Raw genomic sequence first — 20,636 nt, 5'->3', positions numbered from 1 at the left:
ATCATCAAGCATAAAATAAATCATACCCATTCGACACGTCTATTCACTCTGCCGTGTCTTACCGTTCGAGTTCCTCCGAGTATTCGATCTTATCCCTGATGGAGCTGGTCAGACTATACGCGGACTTCTTCCTGTTCCCGTTGATCCTGCCGTGCTCGAGATCGAACTTGTGCTGCGGTATGTTTTCGTTGCTGCTGTAATTGCTGCCGCCGTGCGCCAGTATCGATTTCCCTCTGCCCTGATCCGAATTATGCTCGGAGCTGGCGCTGATGCGCCGATGATGATCAAACGACGGATTATCCACGCCGAGGATCTGATCGCTAATGGAGACACGTCTTTTCGCTAGTTCCTCCGACGATTTGTTTGTTCGGCCTGTCATATCGATTTCCATATCGGGTAACGACGTGAACCGCGAGAGCACAGCCGCCGGAAGTGCAACAATGATCGATCCCAATCTCCGGGGCTCGTTATTGCATCGCGCCGCAACGCCTGATCGTTAATCACGGTTCTCCGGATCTACGATACGCGTGCACACTCGAAATTCGATGATCTCGGATAGCTGACTTCGGTTGCCACAGAGACAGGACTCCATGCAGTCTATAAAATCTGTCGAAGGTTCACTGAACACACTGCGAGAGAAGCCGAGATTCTGAACTCTTTCCTCGGGTTCGTTCTCCGAGTTGCTTCATCGACAACCGAGACAATCGAGAAGTAGGATATTGACGGGAGAAGTCGAACCGATCGTGATAGTAATCGTCGATTGACTGGCAATGGTAGCGAAGCCGGTGTCGACAATTGCCCGGGGATGGCTCCCTGCCGATCGTTGACAGTGCGGTCGCGTGACGATGACTCCGAGAAAGTCCAAACACGATGATCCCCGATCGTCGATTAACGATCACGAGGCTGATAGCCGGCCGGCGATCGTTAACAGCGTCGCGTGACACTTTGTTTTCCTTCGCGCGAGAGAGAACCAGCCCGGTGCTCGCTAACACCTTATGCCGATATCTTGACGGTTGCCGCGGCTGACGTCTTTGACACCTTGACCCGCTTTTACGGCGACGATCCTCTTCCACCGACGCGACAACCGAGCTTTGTTCACCTAGTTAACGGGCCGGAATACAAGGCTGACTCCGACCGGTTCTAACTCACTTCCCTTTGTTAGTATGCAACGTCTTCGGACGAGAAAGACGTCCGACCCGAACACACACTCTCTCTCCCGGTCGTGATGTCGCGAGGATGATCGATCGTGTCGATCTTTCGACACTCGTTACCGAATTGTGCACGTTCGATTCGGGGGTTCCGGCTCGACCATCATCTCTACCGGGTGGTACAGGTTCGCCGTTCCGAGGTGACTCGATGCAGGCTCAGCAAGTCATCGATTCCTCGAACGGCGACTCTAGACACCATCATCGAGATTCCCTCCGGGTAGAGGAACGGGACGGAGAACGAACTCGACGGCGATGGCTGCGACGACGACAGACGCGAACGCAGGAAACGAAACGCTGTCAAACGAGCACAGTTAACCAGAGACTAAACGCTGCAAACCGTGCACCGCTCTGCTGTGTTTATGCGAATGGTGGGGCTGGTAAAAACTGCTGGAGGGACTGTTACGGCCGCGGTAATAATTGTTACCGCGTTGCACAGGATGGGCACAGCTGGACACTCCATTGACAGTCTAATCGGGCCTAACCCACCGACCTGGCGTGCCCCTGATCGTCTCGGGCTGTAGGTCAACGCGTTCGCTTCGCAAGATACCGCTGCTGCAGACGTCGACGTTGTCGAAACTTCGTGCTTCGTTTAGGATGTATCGGCTCACGTGGGATTGTTATGATTCTTGCGCGGAGACGAGCAGATACGAGAATAATTGTCAATTTTCATTGTCATCATTCTTTCTCCCTCGGTGTCTCTTTTTGCTTTTCTCATATTGGACCTGTTTCAAACTTTCGTTGCTTTTTGACTATCCAGCAATTTTTCTGCGTGTTCTAGACTGACACATTGTTGTTTTAGGCTGGGATTGAAATAAACTACATCTCGTTGTTGAACAAACTATGTTCGGACTGACATGTCTCGTTTAGGAAAATGTCTGATCTCGGGGCAGTTTTGTGGAGAGAAATATTACCCCCTGGGAATTCTTTAAGTGTTCTCATGAAAGAGGTATGTTAGAAAAGCTTACGTAGAAGAAACACAGTCGTTGAGCTTCGAATTACTTACATAGGTATTCCAAATGAATAACATTATATTCAGAATATTATTTTGTGTGTAAAGCTGCCATTTGTTCTTCTTCCATGTTTCTTGACTTTTCAACGCAACACGATTTCTATCGCAATTTCACGCCGTTCAGTTGTCGATCAAATTGTCGAGGCGCTTTAGAGCCGGCTAAAGTTACTTTGGCAATTAGTTCTAACGAGGGAACAATTTGATAGATCTAATTAAAAGAACCAACCTTTGTCTGGAAACTTCGGTTCTACCGCTGACAGTTTGCGAGTTACGAAATAGAATCGAGAAATTCCCGAATGATCGGATATTACTTATAATTCCCTGGAGTGAATTAGAGTAGGAACAAAATTGCTCAAAGAAACGTATTGGACATTTTCTCCTGTGAATAAATTATACATGTAATTTGGTTTAATCGTCGCAAGACGTTTAACCGAAGACATAAATTGTAACGATTGATCTTCTGCGTAGAAAAATTGTAATTGAAAATTGGGAAAATTATGTTGAATAAAAATCCTTGAAAGGAAACAGAAAATGATTGCAAGGTATATTAAATCGTTTCTTTGATCGTCGATAACTCGTTTTTTAAAAGCTTTTCATTTTCTTCTTTTAATTCTCTTAATAATTTCCAATCTTCGTACGTCATAATTTGTTATAACCCTTTTTTATATATTGGAATACAATCATAGACTTCATTAATCACGCTTGACTCCGTCATAAATGCTGCAATTAAACGAATACAGTAGAAGGATTAGAGAATTGACGTCTAGGCATTTTTCAGATAACTTTAATTACCAATCGCTGTCGTTCCTTTATGATCCTTTAATTTTTCTCTCTAATCTCTCAGATTAAAGTAGTACTGTTCGCAACATCTGTATTTACCGTAAATCGTATAATATGAAGTTGCATCATGGATATTTAAAGAAAAGAAGTACCCTGTTTTTCAACTTTAATCCCCTCTCCCAAGTACCACCTATTGTGTATCGACGCCATACCACTTGTCTGTTTGTTGTACGCGTTTTTAAGCGACGGCAAAACAATCTTATCAACAATCGAGTGACTCTTGTTTTTGCTTCTTCAATACTATCGAAGAATCTTCGACATGGCAGAGATGCAGTAAAGATGCATTTTTTGGCTAGACGTTCCAGTTAACAATTGCATTATTTCGTTTGTAAATAGAGTATATTTTATTTTGCCGTAATGTTGTCCCATATATTCCCATTATTCCCAGATATTCAGATATTCAGCTAAATTTTTCAGGAAATATTACTCATATAATAAAACGCACCAATTGATTTTTCAGAGCGGTATAATTTAGTGTATTAATGGAATTGTTGAATTTTCCGTATTTTCCAGGAATTCAAAATTATGTAACCCGTTAAACGAGTCTGGGGGTCGGAGGGAACAGCGAATTTCGAGGTGGAAATTCGCAGGTAGAGAACCGGCGCGGCGCTTCGCACGGCGAATTCAGACTATGCAGAGACGTGATTCGAAATAGAACGCGACTGTTACGATGTAATTAATTGCGGCTACGCCCGGCGTAATGGCAGATCTTTTCCGCGGCACGTTCGCGAGCGCGACCCAGTGTCAATACGATTGTCGGACACCGCAACCTGAATTCATTCCGAGGCGTCGTTCGTGCGATATGTTTACATCGTGGTATTCTGATTCATCCGTCCAGCTCGATCAGGGCACCTGTTGTAATGCAATCTCCGCAAACGAGTCCGGTGTTTTCGCCTCCCGTGCCACTATCTGCTCACCTACGACACCCGACTCTTATCAGTCGAGCAACTAGATTACGTTGAAAAACAGATTGCGCGTGTGTTTATGTATATTTCCGTAACGTTACCAGTTTTTAAATATTTCCGTCATTCTTTCTTCTTTTTTTTTTTGTTTTAAGGTCTGACTCTAATACGCGTCGGCGACAAGAGATTAATTGCGCTGATTGTGGAACAATAATTACGTAGCTGGGAAATTTTACGCGCACCGCCGCGTGTAGTTTAGTCACCGTGTTCTACGTTACTCGTCACATGTCTTCGACGACGCTGTTTAATTGACCGGCTAAACGGTGACCTAATCGCCGACGCCTAGAGATCACAGGCGCCGAAAGGAGGCTGAACTATCGGCCACTTTAGCGAAAATATCTGACGTAACTTTCGATGTGTGTTTTTTTTTATTTTATTTTTAGCGTGAGACATCTTCCGACGCAAGGTTCTTCTTACTTGTTCCGATCTTTGTAGGACCTGTATTTGCATAACGAGGAGCACTCTACGGATTAAGTTTGCCGGATGGTGTTAAAGAAATTCATAAAGAAATTCTCAAGCATATTCTCAGAGGTGTTCCGTAAAAAATTCATAGAGACACTTCGAGGGAAATTCATGGAGAAATTCTTACCGGAGTTCGTGAAACAATTCGTGAAAAAATTATTGTACAAGTTTCTGAAGGACTTCCTAACAAATTTCCCAACAGGATATTTCCAAGAAAATTCTTACAGAAATTAATAAATAAATTCATTAAGAAATTCTTCAAGAAATCCCCAAATAAGCAAAGAATCAAATTGATAAAATAATTAATACAGAAATTCCTCAAGAAAATTCCAATAAAAAATGAAAAAAAAACCTCTAACAAACAATTTATCAAGATATTCGAACAATTCATGAAAATATTTCTGGTGGAATTCTCAAGGATCATTAAAAAATGGTTGGTCACTTAACCAAAGTTCTTCGAAGGCAGCTTAAGAAATAATTCATAAAAAAATTGCAGCAGGAATTGATATTATTCAAAAGTTGTTGACATCTCAACAAAAGCTCTTTAAAGGAACTTCGCAAATGATTGCACAAAGAAATTCCCGAAGAAATTCTTGAAGACCATTCGAAAATAATTGGTCGCTCAACGAAAGCTCTTTGGAGGAAGCTTTCCCGATTCCCAATGTGTCAATCTAATGTATCTCGGCGAGCGGCGCGCGTTCCTGGCGCAAACGAGCGGAAAATTTCCGCGTTTCGCCACGGGTCGGTGTTAAAAAAGCGCCGTTGAAGTCACGCGCGGAGCTTCATCGAGAACGGAAGCACCGTGCGAGGGGCTAAAACGCCGCGAGACTTTCTAAAGATATTACGAGAAACTCGCCGGGCAAATTACATTCCGCCTCATCACCTGAGCTTTGTGGTTAATTGCTTGTTTCCGCGGATATCTTGGCTGAAACGATGCGACATAAACGGAGCAGTTGGAGGTATCTCTTGTAGTACCAGAACCGTCCGTGCGCTCGCATAATTAATCTTCCGCTTTTCTTTTCCCCCCAGCGCGAAGGAAAACGATTGTGGATTTGGTTGACGCCGCCTTGATTGCGATGCGATAAAACCGGGATCGGATAAGAAGTGTTGCTACCGATTCCGGTAATTGCCGGAGGAGACGAAAGTTCGATAACGGAAGTAGACACTGCGCGCCCTGCACGAGGTACCAAAAACAATGGTAGGATTTAATTGAATGCGCCAGACACAAGTGCAACAAACGCAACGGAGAAACTCGGATGTGATCGATGAATTTTTAGCCTCTTAATAATTTGAACTTCCTCATATTTTTCATAGCTACCCTTCAATTCCAGAAAGTGAATATCAATGCTTCGAAGTGTACCGCACCTAATACTCTGTAATCAATTTTTAAATATTCCTCAGAGTCAGTACAATGCACAGACTGAATACAGGGAATTCTCTACATATGTCGCCAAGACCTGGGTGATAAAGGTCGCGGAATTACCCCCACCAGCGGGGCATAACTCGAGAGGCCTCGGACGCCGAGGAGTATAAACCTAACACGGCTCGGATACGTCTGCTGGACGACACATGACGCTGACAAGACCCGTGACGTTGACAAATATCGAGAATTCACTGTAGTTGCATTCCTGAAGAGTTAATGAATGCTACTCGATCGGAATCGTGAAAAATGTGCCGGAATCAGAAAAGTGCAGGAAATTGACAAGAGCGATGGACGAGAGTCAGTTCTTTTTGGAGAAAAAATCGTCAAATGGCGGTTGGTTTTTCCAGGCCGGAATCGGTAGTGGTTTCCGAGTGCAGGTAGCAACATTGTTGAGATTCCGTGTCTAATTGCTTCCAGCCAATACCGGACCGCGCTCGGTGACACGAAACGATAGGGGGGAACTGCTGAAAGTGGTCGTGGGCGATCGTCGGCACTAATCCGGTGACGCGATTCATCTTCCTGCCACAGTGGAACGCGATGCGTGTTCGCGGCTCGATTGCATGGTATTACGGTCACTGTTGAGAATTAATTACTCGTCTGCCGCTCGCGAGTGTCTATAACCGGTCACGAAAGTGGCCGCGAACGCTCGCCATGAAAACTTTATGCCTGTTTCCTACCGCTCATTTCACTACAAGCAAGGACGCCACACGGTATCTACATCTACTAAGCTGCATCCCCCTAAGTTTGCTCACTCTCGATCGCACGTTACGCTCTGAATCACGAACATTATCTTCGCACCCTCGGCACGGCCCTATATTCCTCGCACAAGCGCCTAATCCCCACATTTTGGTGGTTATTATAACGTGAAATGAAACGAGAAGATGTTATTTTAATCATTCGATGGAAACCTGGCTTCGCTGGATGCGTACTATCTTTTTACAACTAGACTCCAGATATCTTTATGGAATATAAAGATGCTCTAAGTAAATTGTGAGAAACAAAAATGAATTTTATCGCTCAATAGTTTTAATAAATCAACAGTGGCTTAAAAATGTTGTTAATGTCTTCACAGATTTCTAGTCTAGTTGTGATAGTGAACGCTGGATTGGTCGATCAAATAAATTTTGTAAGCGTTCCTAAAAAATGACGGCTTAATCGTTGTGATTCCTGTCGTTTTGTTAATAACCCGGGTCGGCAGATGCCAATCGAGCCTCAATTAGCCGCGCCAGTGATCGATCAACTCGAGGACCGCGATTAATGACCGGCTCATTCTACTTCGCAGGGGAAAAAGTCGAATTTCGCAGACTATCGCGAGAGCCTCGAAAGGTGTATAAAATTCTCGACAATTTTCTCTGGCCCGCGGGGCGAAAGGAGCTTAGGTTTTCTCTTTTCAGGGTCGATCATTAAAGCAAAACGAACGCCGCCCTTTAAGAAGAAAATTTTCCCGGGGAAATTCACCGGGGAATCAAATTTTGCGGCGCGGCCTTTTTCTTTCTTTTTTATAGAACTAATAAAGTGTTTCGCGTGGTCGTCACATTATAGAAAATTTACGTGAAACGTGAGACTTTTACGAGCGGCTCACTGTCAAATACTCGAACGTTGCCGAATACGACGCGTCAGACGTTTGGTATGCTCGGCGAAGATATCGAGACGAGATAAATCGAATCATATGACCGCCGATAATCAATTATTTATCGGTTCTCGATAGACATATAGTTCTACTCATGGTGTCTCGAGTACATTTTTCATCGTGTAGATCGTTGTCGATGGACAAATTTACTCAAGTGCTTCCTGTCAGACCGAATCAAATAACACATTGTCGATAACTTATGATAATGAAAGAAGCGTGACCGGGCCTGATACTGTTAAACGCGCAGTTGTTACATGTTATTGGGAAACGTATGCTCTTAGTAATCCTTGGTAATCCTTCTTCGGTCGAAAGATATTTTTGAAAATTATTCGGAAATAATCGAAATCGCGGACACGATTCATTATGATTTGTTTGGACCTGCGTTCAAAATCAAAAATAACACTCTATATCTTTGAATTCTCGTGTACACGAAATTTTATGCCTGGTTGAAAATATTAAAATTCGAGAATTCTTAAAAAGCATTATTTGGGCGTACATTAAAACTGCAAAATAATATTTGATAGAACACCTAACGACAACTAGAAGAATATATGTACAAAAATGGTAGAATTTCTCTCTAAATCAGTAACAAATTTTCCAATCTCTTAAAACTAGGTATCTTAAAATATTTACAAAGTTTCATAAAGCTTTTTATCTTCTTTCGAACATAATAAAACCTCTAACAGATAGAACTTTATAAGGATAGAATTTTATAAGGAGGATAGGGCGCCTTGAGTATATTAAATTAACAGCAAACTTCTGCAGTTTTCTCTGATAAAAGAGTAAAGTTAAAGGAAAATTCGTAATACGGCCTTTATTTATTTTGCTGGCTATTTTATTAAATTCTTTCTGCTAGAAAGCGCCAAAATTGTGTCTGGATTTTCAAAATCACAGTTTCCTTTAGGAGGAATAGTTATAGTATCTGAAATCCAACGAAACCACCCCGTAAAGTGAACGAAATGCAGGCCGTTTGCTCTGTCGAATCAAATGCATGAAAGAAGCGCAGCAAACTCGAAATTCTAGTTTTAAACGGCGGAATGAAACACGCTCTGCTATTACCCGATCGAGCAGGGTAGGCCGGGCACAGTTATTAACAATGAAATCGTAATTAAAAAATACGGTGGAGAGTGCAAAACGCAGGCTACACTTTTTAACATTGAAACAAAAAACGATAAAACGTCGACCGAAACACACGCCGGAGATGGCGAACGGTGAAACTCAATCGAGGGCGAAATTCGACCGGCGTGCAGTATTTATAAAAGTTTGCGCGGAACGAATCTCCTGAAAGATTGATTAATCCCATCGCGTAATAAATAAATGGGAAAATCCTCTTTTTGTTGCTATTATCAAAGTTTTATTTGCACGCGGGATCCACGACCGTTGGAAATATTATTTATCATTCGAAACTGGTATTATTCAAGAAAAAGCTGGATCCAGTATTAAATTTATTCGTGTTTATCAAATTTTTTCATCGAACCGAGGGCTCATTCTTCATTCAGCAACGACTCTTGCCGCGCCACTCGATATTCGAAATAAAATTCGATTCCTGGGGTTAGCAGGTTGCCAGTTTCCCATTTTTCCGCTAATTTAAACCCACAGGAACGCGAACCCTTCTCAAGGCAGCAGAACACTCCCATTGCTGTCGGACTGTCATTTATTGTGGCGAGTAGGAACCTCAATTCGGTATAAAACTACATGGTGCTACCTCGTCTTCAGAAGTGGTAGCTTCATATTATAAAATTAACGAGAGATTTATTCACTCAAAGTTTGCACCATTTTTATCATAATATGTATCCAAAAAAATAAACTCGTTGAATAATTCCGCAGAAATACAATCTCTTCAACCTCGCTATCTCAATGATTCTAAACTCAAGTGGTTTCAGTGTAAAGTGTTTGAAAGAACGATACACATTTTACAAATGAATTAAAGCGTTGATTGTAATGGACTGATAGAGCTGACAGCTGATGTGAAAGATGTGTTAAAGATGCAGTAAATACTTCAATCAAAAATTTCCATAATATCATCTCAGGATTTTTTATGCAACTACTTTTGAGGAGGGTACCATCTTCTGTAAAATTCTGAAAAATGTTGACCTTCTAAACAATTGTCAAAAAGACATGTACTGGTCACAGATTTTCAGTGAATTCTCCATATATGTCAACAACACGGGTCTTGCCAGCGACATATATCGTTCAGGAGACATAGCTCGTGTTATGTTCACACTCCTCGGCGTCCGAGGCAGGGTCTACCCCGCGGTAGTGGGGATAATTCCGTGACATTTATCATCCAGGCCTTGGCGACATATGTAGAGAAATCACTGTACATAGCCTACATAACAGATTAGAACAGAAAATCTGAAGTTTCCTCTATCGTGTTGCTTGGAGCTCTCTGAATTGTTTAGTTTCAAAATGGTTAACTTTCTCAACAATTGTCAAAGCGATATACTGGCCACAGATGTGGAGTACATATCCTAGTCCAGAGATTAGAACACATAATCCGTAGTTTCCTCTGTCGCGTTGCTTGGAGCTCTCTGAATTGTTTAGCTTTTGCGTTATTGCGAAGCGTGTGGACTGGCCAGGCGAGCGCAGCGAATCGCCACGGTTCTAATGACGATTTCGCATGCCGTCGAGACTCGAGCTCGCGGAAGTCGCGAATTTTCATTACTCATTAGCCGTGAATTCTTGCGCGGCGCGCCGCGCCGGCGCGCAGCGCGTTCTCGTTCGACGAGGCGTATTTTCCGGCGATCGAGTATTTCAGATATTTTGCGCGGCTGATTATTTGCTGTCATGCCCAGCGAATTCCCGGCAAATCGGAAGCAAACGGTGAAATATTCGCGGCGTCCGTGGCTATCGAATGCCCCTGATCTAAATTTCCCACCGCAGCTTCGTTTCCATCGAGCTGCATCGTGATTTTTTTCGTAACCGGACGCCCACGATCGCTGAAAACGCCCGGCAATCTTTAATTAAACGGACACCTGCCTCGAACGTAAAATCGTCACAAAAAAAAATTTTTCACAATTCGCATTCATCTTTAATTCGTTTCGACGCTTCAGAGTACAGAGCGATCGTCACGACTATTTTATTACAGAATTTCGACCCTGCCACATTCGTTGTTATTATTATAATTAGGATTTAAGACAAGCGACAGGCCAAACGAATTTTAGTTTGGTCGATGCAAACAATTTTCATTTTACACAAAAATTCCGCAATCTAATCATAATTATTATAACGTTGCACGTAGTTTATACGTTTTGTATAAAAAATTAAGAACTTTTTACTTTCGATCAATATATTCACAATTTTAATGTTCAGAGCGACCGACAGAATCATTTTATAATACAGTTGTGTCTTTCAGAGCCTGCCACTATTCTTGATTATTACGTTGAATCTTCAATGTGCTGGATAAAAGACCTGGATGTAAAATAAAGGGACTGCTTACTGTTAGTGAGAGCCATGATTAATTCGCAGACCTAATGTATTAGGTTCTCGATGCAAATTCACAGACTAGTTTTTTTAACAAGCCTAATGGCATGGACAAATGAGAGGAAGCCTGGATGCTAAGTTAATGTACATGTTCGTGTTATCCAACAATTTTAAACGTGCGCATTACGAAAGAAACTTTTGGGACAGCCTAATGGATATTACCTTTGTGTAATTACAAGGTAATGTATTTACCTTATAAGTGCACGACATCCGCAGTACAGTCCCGGCGGCAAACAGAATCTGTTGCGGCGGACGTCGTCGCATCGAACGACCGGCAGAATACTCCTTTCTACCGAGCACACCTTATCAATCGCATTGAATCGCAACTGTTTAAATACTTACGTGACCCACTGTGCCCGTGCGCGCGTTCCGTGCGTTGGTGCGTGTGCGGACAGCCGCGGCACAGACGAGCAACCGGACGAGAGGCAGAAAGATAGGACAGAGAGACCAGAGAAACGTGGGAGAGAAGGATATTTGCAATTCCAATCCCATCTTCGACCTCGTCCGTCTCTCTCTCTCTCTCTCTCTCTCTCTCTCTCTCTCTCTCTCTCTATCTCCCTCTTTCTCTCTCTCTCTCTCTCTCTCTCTCTCTCTCTCTCTCTGTCTCTCTCTCGCGCGCGATCTCCCTCCGTCAACCTCCATATTCATCCGTTCCCCCGCGTGTACAATGAACGCGGACGATTCTCGCGTGACTGCGGCGGTGGCTGCGGAATGCTCGATGAAGGACGGAAATTCGCGTGCCCGCGATCCGAACTGTAACAAGGAGCATCGCCGGCAACCTCCTCTCTTTCTCTCTTTCTCTCTCTCTCTCTCTCTCTCTCTCTCTCTCTCTCTCTCTCATTCTCTCTCCTCTCCCCTCCGGTCCGAGGAACCTCCTATTTTCACCTATTTTCCGACGGCGAATTTTCAACTTTCCTGCTCACGTCCCTGCGCCTCTGGCGAGGCTCCGTTTCCACGCTGGACGTGAGCCGACACTGACAATCGATCAAATTCGCCGACCCTTTGTAAAACGCCTTTTCCAGTCTTCAACGCTTTTCCACCCGAGAAACGTATCGGGTAACCGAGAAAGCTCGTGTCGCTTCTAGATTCTTGGATACAATCGCCTAATGCGAACGCTGCCTGAAAACTGCTAGAAGAATCGTCATTCCGCGCAACTGTTGCCAGACTGCGGATTTTTCCGCGGAATAAAAATTGTCTGCGTGGGCTGCAAGATACAGGAGCTATACAGGGTGACGGAAAATAAAGGCCCGACACTGTAGACCTTACCCACCGAGAGGAGTACAGAATGTGTAATTAGCATAGGCCCTAAGAACAATCCTTTCTCTGTAAAATCAGCTATATTCATTAGCGTTCCATGCCGTGATCATATTACTGTGTTTATATATGTCCCAAATGCCTAGTCGATAAAAGTCCTAGGACTATCCCCACTCCCGCGGGGTATGCCATGAACCGAGGCCTCTAGAGCTTCGCTGTCCATTTCTACGTTCGGTAGAAATATTCGATATATGTCCCTGGCTGGACTCGTGTTTTGGACATATATCGAGTAAACACTGTATTTCGCTTCCGACACGGAGAAGTTGGACGTATGAAGAGTATACGTTCAATGTGTGGCGAAGAGAACCAATAACGATATAGAACAGTAATAAATAACAAAAGTTGATTGTACAGGGAAAGGATTGATTTTATTTTCTGCCCCAGGTATCGGACCCTTTTTTTATCAGCCTGTACAGACATTAATTTCGTCACTTGTTTTAGGAAATTTTGTAAAGACAATAAATAGCTGGGACAAACAAACGAGTTTCACTGTACACATCTTTTGGTTGAACCATAGTGTATTCGTTGGATGGGAATGCAAGTCTGGTTTTTTGATTGGGGTCAAATTAGCCCTACCCTAGCAGTTACGTAACAGGCGATACAATAACCTGACAGCCGAGGGTTAAATTGCGTTAGAGATCTATGCGTTTAGTCATGCGAAGAACATTGTGTGTGCTCTCACGCGTGGCTGATTTTATGGGATGAGCGAGAGACCACATATTCGTAAAAAAAAAAAACGTTAATCACGAAGATACACGAGAAGCGTAACTCGGGGGAACCAGTTCTCGAGAGTCCGTGGAAACGTTCTGTACGTTCGAAAATCTACCCGGTGTTCCGTCGAAACCGCCCGACCAAGGTAAAAATTGTTGAAATTATGTTAGAAATACGTTCTCCCTTGAGAACGCGTCTCGGACCTCTCGTTACGTTTGTTTTTAATTAATTAATTGAACCGGTCGAGGTTAAATGACCGCTTGCCCCGAGTCATCGGCCCGAGACGTTTCAATCGTGTGTGTTTGACTTTGAATTTTTTATCGCCTCATCGTCGGTCTTTAAGATGGTCATTGTCTTTGTCTCGGAGGAAGTCGCACTAGTGCTCGAAAAGAAGTCTTGTTAGCGGATCTTGAATCCCTCCTCTCTTGTCTCGAGTAGGATCACGGAAGGCTTTTGTATCGGCGAATTTAAACCTCTGCAACACTATGTTACGTTGCTTTCTCCAATTACGTTAATGTTCTCAACCTACTTCCTTGTGATCAAGGTTAATCCTCTCATAACATAAATGCCAAATAAATTAAACTTCTACAAGATGGAATTTAGCTGACACATTTACATGTGCCATTAAATATTGTATTTAACACTTCGACTACCTACCCTCAAAAATTCTACAAAATCAAAGTAACTCAATTAATGACATAAAAGTTTCAGAGCTGAGCTGTATGGCGCCCTACATTTTGCAAAACTTGATTAAGAAAAATATGCTTAACATTCAATCGATGTGCTTAATTTCGAAAAAATATTCATTCGATTTTCTTCAACCTTGGCTACTGTAAAAATGTATAGCCTCGTTTTAAAAAATACCGATAACCCTAAAATCTCAAATGAGGTGACCTTAAGAAAACTTTCCACCACAATGTTCGCCCCTTTTGATTATATCTTCGTCTCGCATTTTCGTCTATTATCAATTATAATTGAAGAAGACTGAATAAAATACAGAAAAGTTTGTGCGAACGACCGAGTTGAGGAAGTTGCAGCCAGATGCATCAGAATGGATGTTTCGACTGGAACATCGACGAAGAAATCGACGGTGGCAAACTGATTCGGCGACGAAGGACTGGGAATCGATGGCGGGTTTCCCAGCAAGGACAAAAAGGAGGCGCAGAAGCAAGGTGACGAGAAGAGAGCTTGGGCACGGGTGCAGTTGCAGCTGGCGCGCCTTGAATTAGCTTAAAAGCCCGGGGGCAACGAGCGGTGTAACGCGCGGCGAAAAGCACAGCTCGCTCTCGTATATCACTCCGAGATAAAGGGCTACTAGGCTGCGACGGAAAGTATAGTGGTTTCTCGTCGACGACCTTCGGATAGGTTGGCGAAACGCAGCTGCTGTTCGCCATGATCATTCGGTTCGCTCGCAAAACGGATACACCGAGCCGGTGAAATATATCGCGAGATCATCCGGAGTATTAAGCTCGGAAGCTGAAACGGTTCCGAAGTTAACTGTTAATAACCGTTGCATAAAGCGAGCCCGCGGTGAAGAACTGAAATTCTGCCATAACCGACAGGAAAATGGTTCTGCGTTATCGCGGATATCATTTTACGGAGCTATATCTTTAGGAAACATCCCGGATTGCAAATGCCTGGTAAAAGGTACGTTTGTTTCACATTTCACTGAAGTTTGTTGTAACAATATGAGAAGTGGAAGAGATGTACAGCCTTTTCTCGATATATGTCCCACCAAGTGCCTACCCGATAATAGTCCCAGAACTATCCCCACTGCCTCGGGGTATACCCCGTGAGGAGCCTCGACGTTGGATCAAAGAATAGTATCTCCTGGACGATGTATGTCACTGGCAAGACCCGTGCTGTTGACATATATCGAGAAAATACAGTACAGTTCCTCGACCAATCGTACTAAAAATTGGAAAAAAATTGTGGGGCTACTGTTAGGCATATATTATAACACCGCTATGTTAAGAAAACTTACAACAATTGTATAGTCTTCAAATAGGCAAAACAAGTGTGATCGTTGTCCGAAACCGACTATAAGCAGTCTGTCTAGTAATGAAGCAACTGGCATAGGCTTTTTGAAACCGTTTGGTAACGCGACGGTACGAGTGCAACAGCGCAACCATAATGCTCCGCAGATTTTTATTCCGACTAGCCGAGCGAAATTATATGGCAGTTGCGCTCCCGCTGGACAATATTTCTCGATCGCAACGGAGCAGAAAAAATGGTTTCCACGAAATTCGTCGCGGGTACAGGGAACCGTTTCACGGTCGTTTGCTGGAATTTAAGAGATAAAAGGTTCAACGCGAAGCACCTCATCTTCCGCGCACAGTCGCGCGTTAATTAAATTTCCTCTTAAAATTTCATACCTTTTTCTCGGGCTCTAGGCTCTTCGTAAAAAAATATTACATTCCCGCGACGCAGTATGTTTGCGGGCCCCGTTGTTTATCGCTGTCGCTTGGAGTACGACTGCGTTTAAGGCTTTCAAATTATTTTACATTGTTACGAGCTTCCCCCCGCCCCCCGGGCTTGAACAGCATCGCCGATTAACTCCACGCGTTGTAATTTTATAACTTTCTACAGTTACGGGTGACCGTAGTTACAATGTTTCGCGCCCGCGTTCGTGCTCCCGCCACCCAGAGAAATTAGATTACACGGTAAAATATTCATTCCATTTAGTTGCGCTGCCAATTAGGATCCTTGTGCGTTTTCGCTGCTAGCGATCATCGGACTGCGAACTTTTGCATTCTTGCGGTGCAATTTACAACGATGGAAATTGAACGAAAAGCGCCCGGTGAAAGATTTCATCGTGTAACCGAACCTGAACCGTGCTTCGTTACATTTCAATTATGTTTGCTCATTGCATGCGTGGATTTATGTTTGCTACAAATTCATCCACTCCGCGATTCAATAATTGCGTCGCTGCATTTGTACAACGCGCAATTACTATCATTGCATTGTTCCAACATCGGAACACATTTCTTGCTGGGTTGCTTGGACAACAAAAGTAAAAAATAACGCTGTATACGGTAAACTATTTGTTCAAAAATATTCCAAACAAAAACTTCGATAAAATCGTGCAAGTACTATTGAGCTTGTGCTACAACCAGACTGCGGACCATTATGTAAAATAACAAATTTTCCGCATCATTTGCAGGTACCGGAAGAACCAGATGAAGATTTGTTCCTTGCTTTAATAATGTTAATAACTCCATGATAATCCACCGACGAGCAAAATTAAAGGAAATACGATCTTCGCCGAAAGATTACCCATATTTAAACAATTATATCTTCGTAACAAACAATCATACAGTAACGATTCTTAGCAGAAATTAAAGCGTAAATCCCCTGCTATCAGTGTCCTTAAAATAATCTTGCTTAAAAATATTTCTGCGTCATAGAAAAAACAGTAAGTGTACTTTTCCTCGAAACTCTTTCATATTCAACCCAGGCATTAAAAATTTTTGTCAATGACTAAAACGACAACAGGCTTAACGAATAAAGTCTCCTCTTTACAAAGAGCTCTGAAAACATGTCGTTCGATTTTTATGAGTGAAAAGAGTGCTCTCGCCCGGCCGTAACACTTTTAGACGAGTGTAATTGTTGCCGCAGAGAGTGTAAACAAGCTCTCGAATTCTAATTGCCCGGAAGGAGATCGTATCGCACGATTCCGCCACTGATAAAGTTTCAGCGAAGGCGAAAACCACGTACTACTTCCGTTTGCGGGCATTGGGAGTCCTTGTGGGACGTTCGAGCGGATCCGCTCGAACGTCTTCCTTAATTTAAGCGGGCGAATTTATTTTTACCTTTACGCGACTTTCCACGTAACCGTGTCGTTCCGTACGCGGAGCTCCACGATCCCCGGCATTGTATTTCCACCTGGAGGTTCGCGTGCGCTGCTCCGAGAGAAATTTTTGCGAAATTCCTGCGCCCGGAGAACACCGAAAACTTTCTCGTCCGTTTCGCTCGTCCGGTACTTTACGATTTCCGAAGATCCAACCGGAGCAACATTTCTCGTTGTTGCCGTTCTTCCGGCAACGCTCGTCAGATCCGCCGCGCCGCGCTCGTAAATCTCCTCTTTATTAAAGAAGTTATTATTTATCGTAAAGAAGTTTCCGCGGCGAATCTCGGGGCGTTAATTCAAGAGTTCCCGATAAAGTAATCTTCGACGCCGGGGCTAGACCGCGATAACTTACGGATCCCGCGAGGTAGGTATATTCTCCGCTTGCGGCGGCCGCGCGCGACACGCGGAAACGCAATTTGTACCGCGTTATTCATAAGTGCGACCGCGAAGAGATCGTACGATAAATCTGCCCCGGTGTCCGCGAAATGAACGTAACAAACACCGCGGCCCGCAATTTATACGATGGTTCCATCGCATCGGCGAAATTTGAATTTCTCCCGTAGAATCTGCGTTCTATGGACACCCGTTACATCGACGTTTTATTACGATCCGAGGTAATTCGAGTTTCTACGAAAAAGCTATAGAGATTTTACAAAGGAGAAGTATAGAAGCTTTGTGCGAAGATTAAATCATTTTGTAATTACAGTGCAACCTCGAATATCCGTTCTAAACAGGAAAATATAAGTGTTCGAATAATAGAACAGTTGCATAGATACGATGCTAGATATAATCTTTGTTGATTTGTAGAGTAGGCAGATAGGCCGCTTTAGAGTGATCTATGTAAAGGGTGCAGCATGGGTAATCGGCCCCCATGACATTTTTCATTTTCTTTTTGCTGCTGAACAATCCTATTTGCCTAAAACACTATTCTGTAAAATTTCAGATCTCCATCCCTTCGTTTAAGGGTAGTATAGGGGTGAAAAGCCTAAACTTCAGCTATTATTTTCGCTACAAACCAGCTTTATTTAGAATATTTGTTCAGAATTTTAAATCAGTTATTAAGCACTGAAAAAAATAATTTATTTTTCTCGCGAGGATTTTTCTAAAACCCTTTGAAAGCCATCTTTAAAAAAGTCAGGAATAATGTTCTGTTACGTAACCATTATGCACAAAACTTTCCAAATGGGAACATTGTTAAATGGCAAAGTTTAGGTTTTCCACCCCCATACTACCCTCGAACGAAAGGGTGGAGATCTGGCATTTTCCAGAATAGTGCCCTAGGCGCAGAACCTAGTTTAGCAGCCAAAAAAGATGAAAAATTCTGCTGGACCCTTTGAACGGCTCACTCGATACAAAGTTTAAATTAATATTTGACTGATCCTTGAGGATCATTGTCCGCCTTTGTCCGGCAAAGCGATAAGACGACGTTAAAAGTAGCGTTAACGAATCCTTTTGGTAAAATCGGGATTTTCGCGGAACAGCGAGAAGAACAACGAAAAGTATCCGTGGAACACGTGGCACTGTGCCGTTTATCGTCGTCGTTAATCTCCGTTCGACGTTCACGCAATGAAACGAGCGATTTAACGAGCGAAATTGTTACACCGTATAGCTGCGGCCCACCAATAATCACGACAGAGAATTATTCCTCCTCGCGATCGTTCTGTCGCAGACTTCCGCTAACGACTACTACCAATTATTAGCTCTCATTATCGCAGCTACGAAAATTGCCCCGGCGGGAACTGTTTTTCACTCGGCCGAATCCGAGCGTTGTGTATGTATGTATATACCCGTAGCACGCTCCTCTCCGAGCAGCGCCGCGCAGCGTCGCGGCAACGAATGCGTTTCTCCCGGTAATAACCTATATTTTTCCCGCGATAATGTGACGAAAAAATATGCGAGCGATTTGTTTGCCACGAGTGCCGGCCGAATGGGACCAGAAAAGGAACGACCAGCAGCTTGCGAAATATCGTCGTGTAAAACGTATCCCCCTCCTTTCGCCGTTAATTAACGCTTCTCGCCGGAAGCCTGCCGATTGACTTTCTACTGTCGCTCGACACAAGCTTCCATTAAATTGGCCAATTTTTAAACGTTAACTATTGACGCCCCAAAAATTACCAGAAAATTACATTAACACTAGGTTTTACGAGACCCGTCACAATGACGGGTTCTAATATTTTTAATTTACAATTATTAAGATTCTAAAGACACATCCATGACGAATTATTCAACAAATTTATCTCTTTGGGTATGCGTTATTAAAACAAAATGGCTAAAACTTTGGGCAGCAAATTCTTGTCACTTTTATAAAGTAAGGTAAAATAGTCGCTTTTAGTGCTCCGTAAACCTAGTGTTAATCTATTTAAAATAAAACTACTATGGAAACTCCGTAAGTAAAATTACTTTGTACCATTAAGATGAACGTTTTAAAGTATAATTATAAGTGTACAACTATTTTAGAACACTCCGTTAAAATTTTAATTAGAAATTTCATAAGATTGTCAAATTTATAGTTTACATAAAAATAGCTCGTAATGTAGCAATACTTTAATATTAACCCTTAGCACTCGAATGGCGACTGCAAGGCTCCATTAAAAATTGCTGCATCATTACTCAAAATATTTCTTACATTCTTAATGTCTTTTACATTATATTGTCTGTAAACACTTCAGTATTGTACGAGTAAATTGCACCATTTTCGTACGTGTAACATGAAAACAAATATATACAAGGGAAATATTCTAGGTCGGAAGAAGTGTTTAGTTTTGAAGTTAAAATAGGTTCGAGTGCAAAGGGTTAATAAAAAATCGTTTGGATTTCTGGGGAAATAACATAAAATTTTCATAAGTCCCTAGCGGCTACAGATCATTTTTTTTACGTCCGAGACTTCTATAAAAATATTGGAAAAATTTCCTAATTTGCATTTAACTAGAATATGTCAGATTTTCCTCAATCTTTGGCAAGAACATATTATGATGGCCCGAAATATTCGAGGAATTTTTGGATCATCGATACTGTGGCTGTCGATGAAACTATAAGCATGAAAATTTGGTAGAAAATGGAAGTTTCAACCCGACAGAGATTGGTCCAGTATGGTTACGTCGGCCGCACGTGATGTAACCGTATTTCAGCGCGAAAACTCTCGACACCTGTACGAAGGAAATTAACAGGAGATCGAAAAACCATGAAAATTAGAAAAACTTACGTAAACTTGGAAGTGCCGTTGGTTTGTACATCCAATTTTGAAGAATGGACTAACGATTGGTCACGAGTGGTCACGCGCGGTTACTGTGTTTTGCAACAACTTCTGGTTACGTGTTTAAACAGAACATTTGACGTGAGTTTATTTAATTTGTCCGGACAAGAGATCTTGTCATTTTTGTACCAAATAATAAACTTTCCTATTCCAGACCGTGTTTGTTATCAAAATTTCATCTAATAAAGCTCTCGGGTTAAATACAGTATGTGAAATTTGATCAAACTCTGCCTTTGGAATTTGATTAATCATTTGGATATTAATCGCAGCTGTATACCCCGGATTTTTAAACGTTTCATGGCGCAATAGGGTTAGAGTGAAAAACAATATAACAATGATTACACAAACACAATAACATAGTGAAATAATATTAATAATAGTACAGGAGAATAACTAGCTCTACGCAATTACATTTCGAACACGGTGCACAATAAGCAACGTAACGCAGCACACTGTACACGAAGCGACGCGCTGCGGTGTGTATCGATACT

At 42.6% G+C, this 20,636-nt stretch overlaps 1 protein-coding gene and 1 long non-coding RNA gene across 3 annotated transcripts in view; one reads left to right on the top strand and one right to left on the bottom strand.

The window, feature by feature from the left end:
- The window catches only part of Nha1 (Na[+]/H[+] hydrogen antiporter 1), a 97,989-nt gene that overhangs the window by 66,392 nt on the left and 10,961 nt on the right, over window positions 1-20,636 (bottom strand). The window contains exon 1 of one of the 2 annotated variants that reach the window (XM_076802688.1): window positions 63-536. The exons of the other annotated variant lie outside the window; for it this stretch is intronic. Coding sequence (XP_076658803.1) covers window positions 63-391 — 329 coding nt within the window. The 5' untranslated portion in view covers window positions 392-536. Of the gene's footprint in view, window positions 1-62; window positions 537-20,636 lie in introns of those variants that run through there. 2 annotated transcript variants of the gene reach the window in all.
- On the top strand, window positions 3,497-4,824 carry LOC143362536 (uncharacterized). The gene is made up of 2 exons (XR_013083660.1): window positions 3,497-3,647; window positions 4,115-4,824. It is a non-coding gene; the product is annotated as an uncharacterized LOC143362536 (long non-coding RNA).

Source organism: Halictus rubicundus, chromosome 17 (genome assembly GCF_050948215.1).
Source record: "Halictus rubicundus isolate RS-2024b chromosome 17, iyHalRubi1_principal, whole genome shotgun sequence".
Lineage (NCBI taxonomy): Eukaryota > Metazoa > Arthropoda > Insecta > Hymenoptera > Halictidae > Halictus > Halictus rubicundus.
This window is presented reverse-complemented; position numbering and strand designations above follow the sequence as displayed.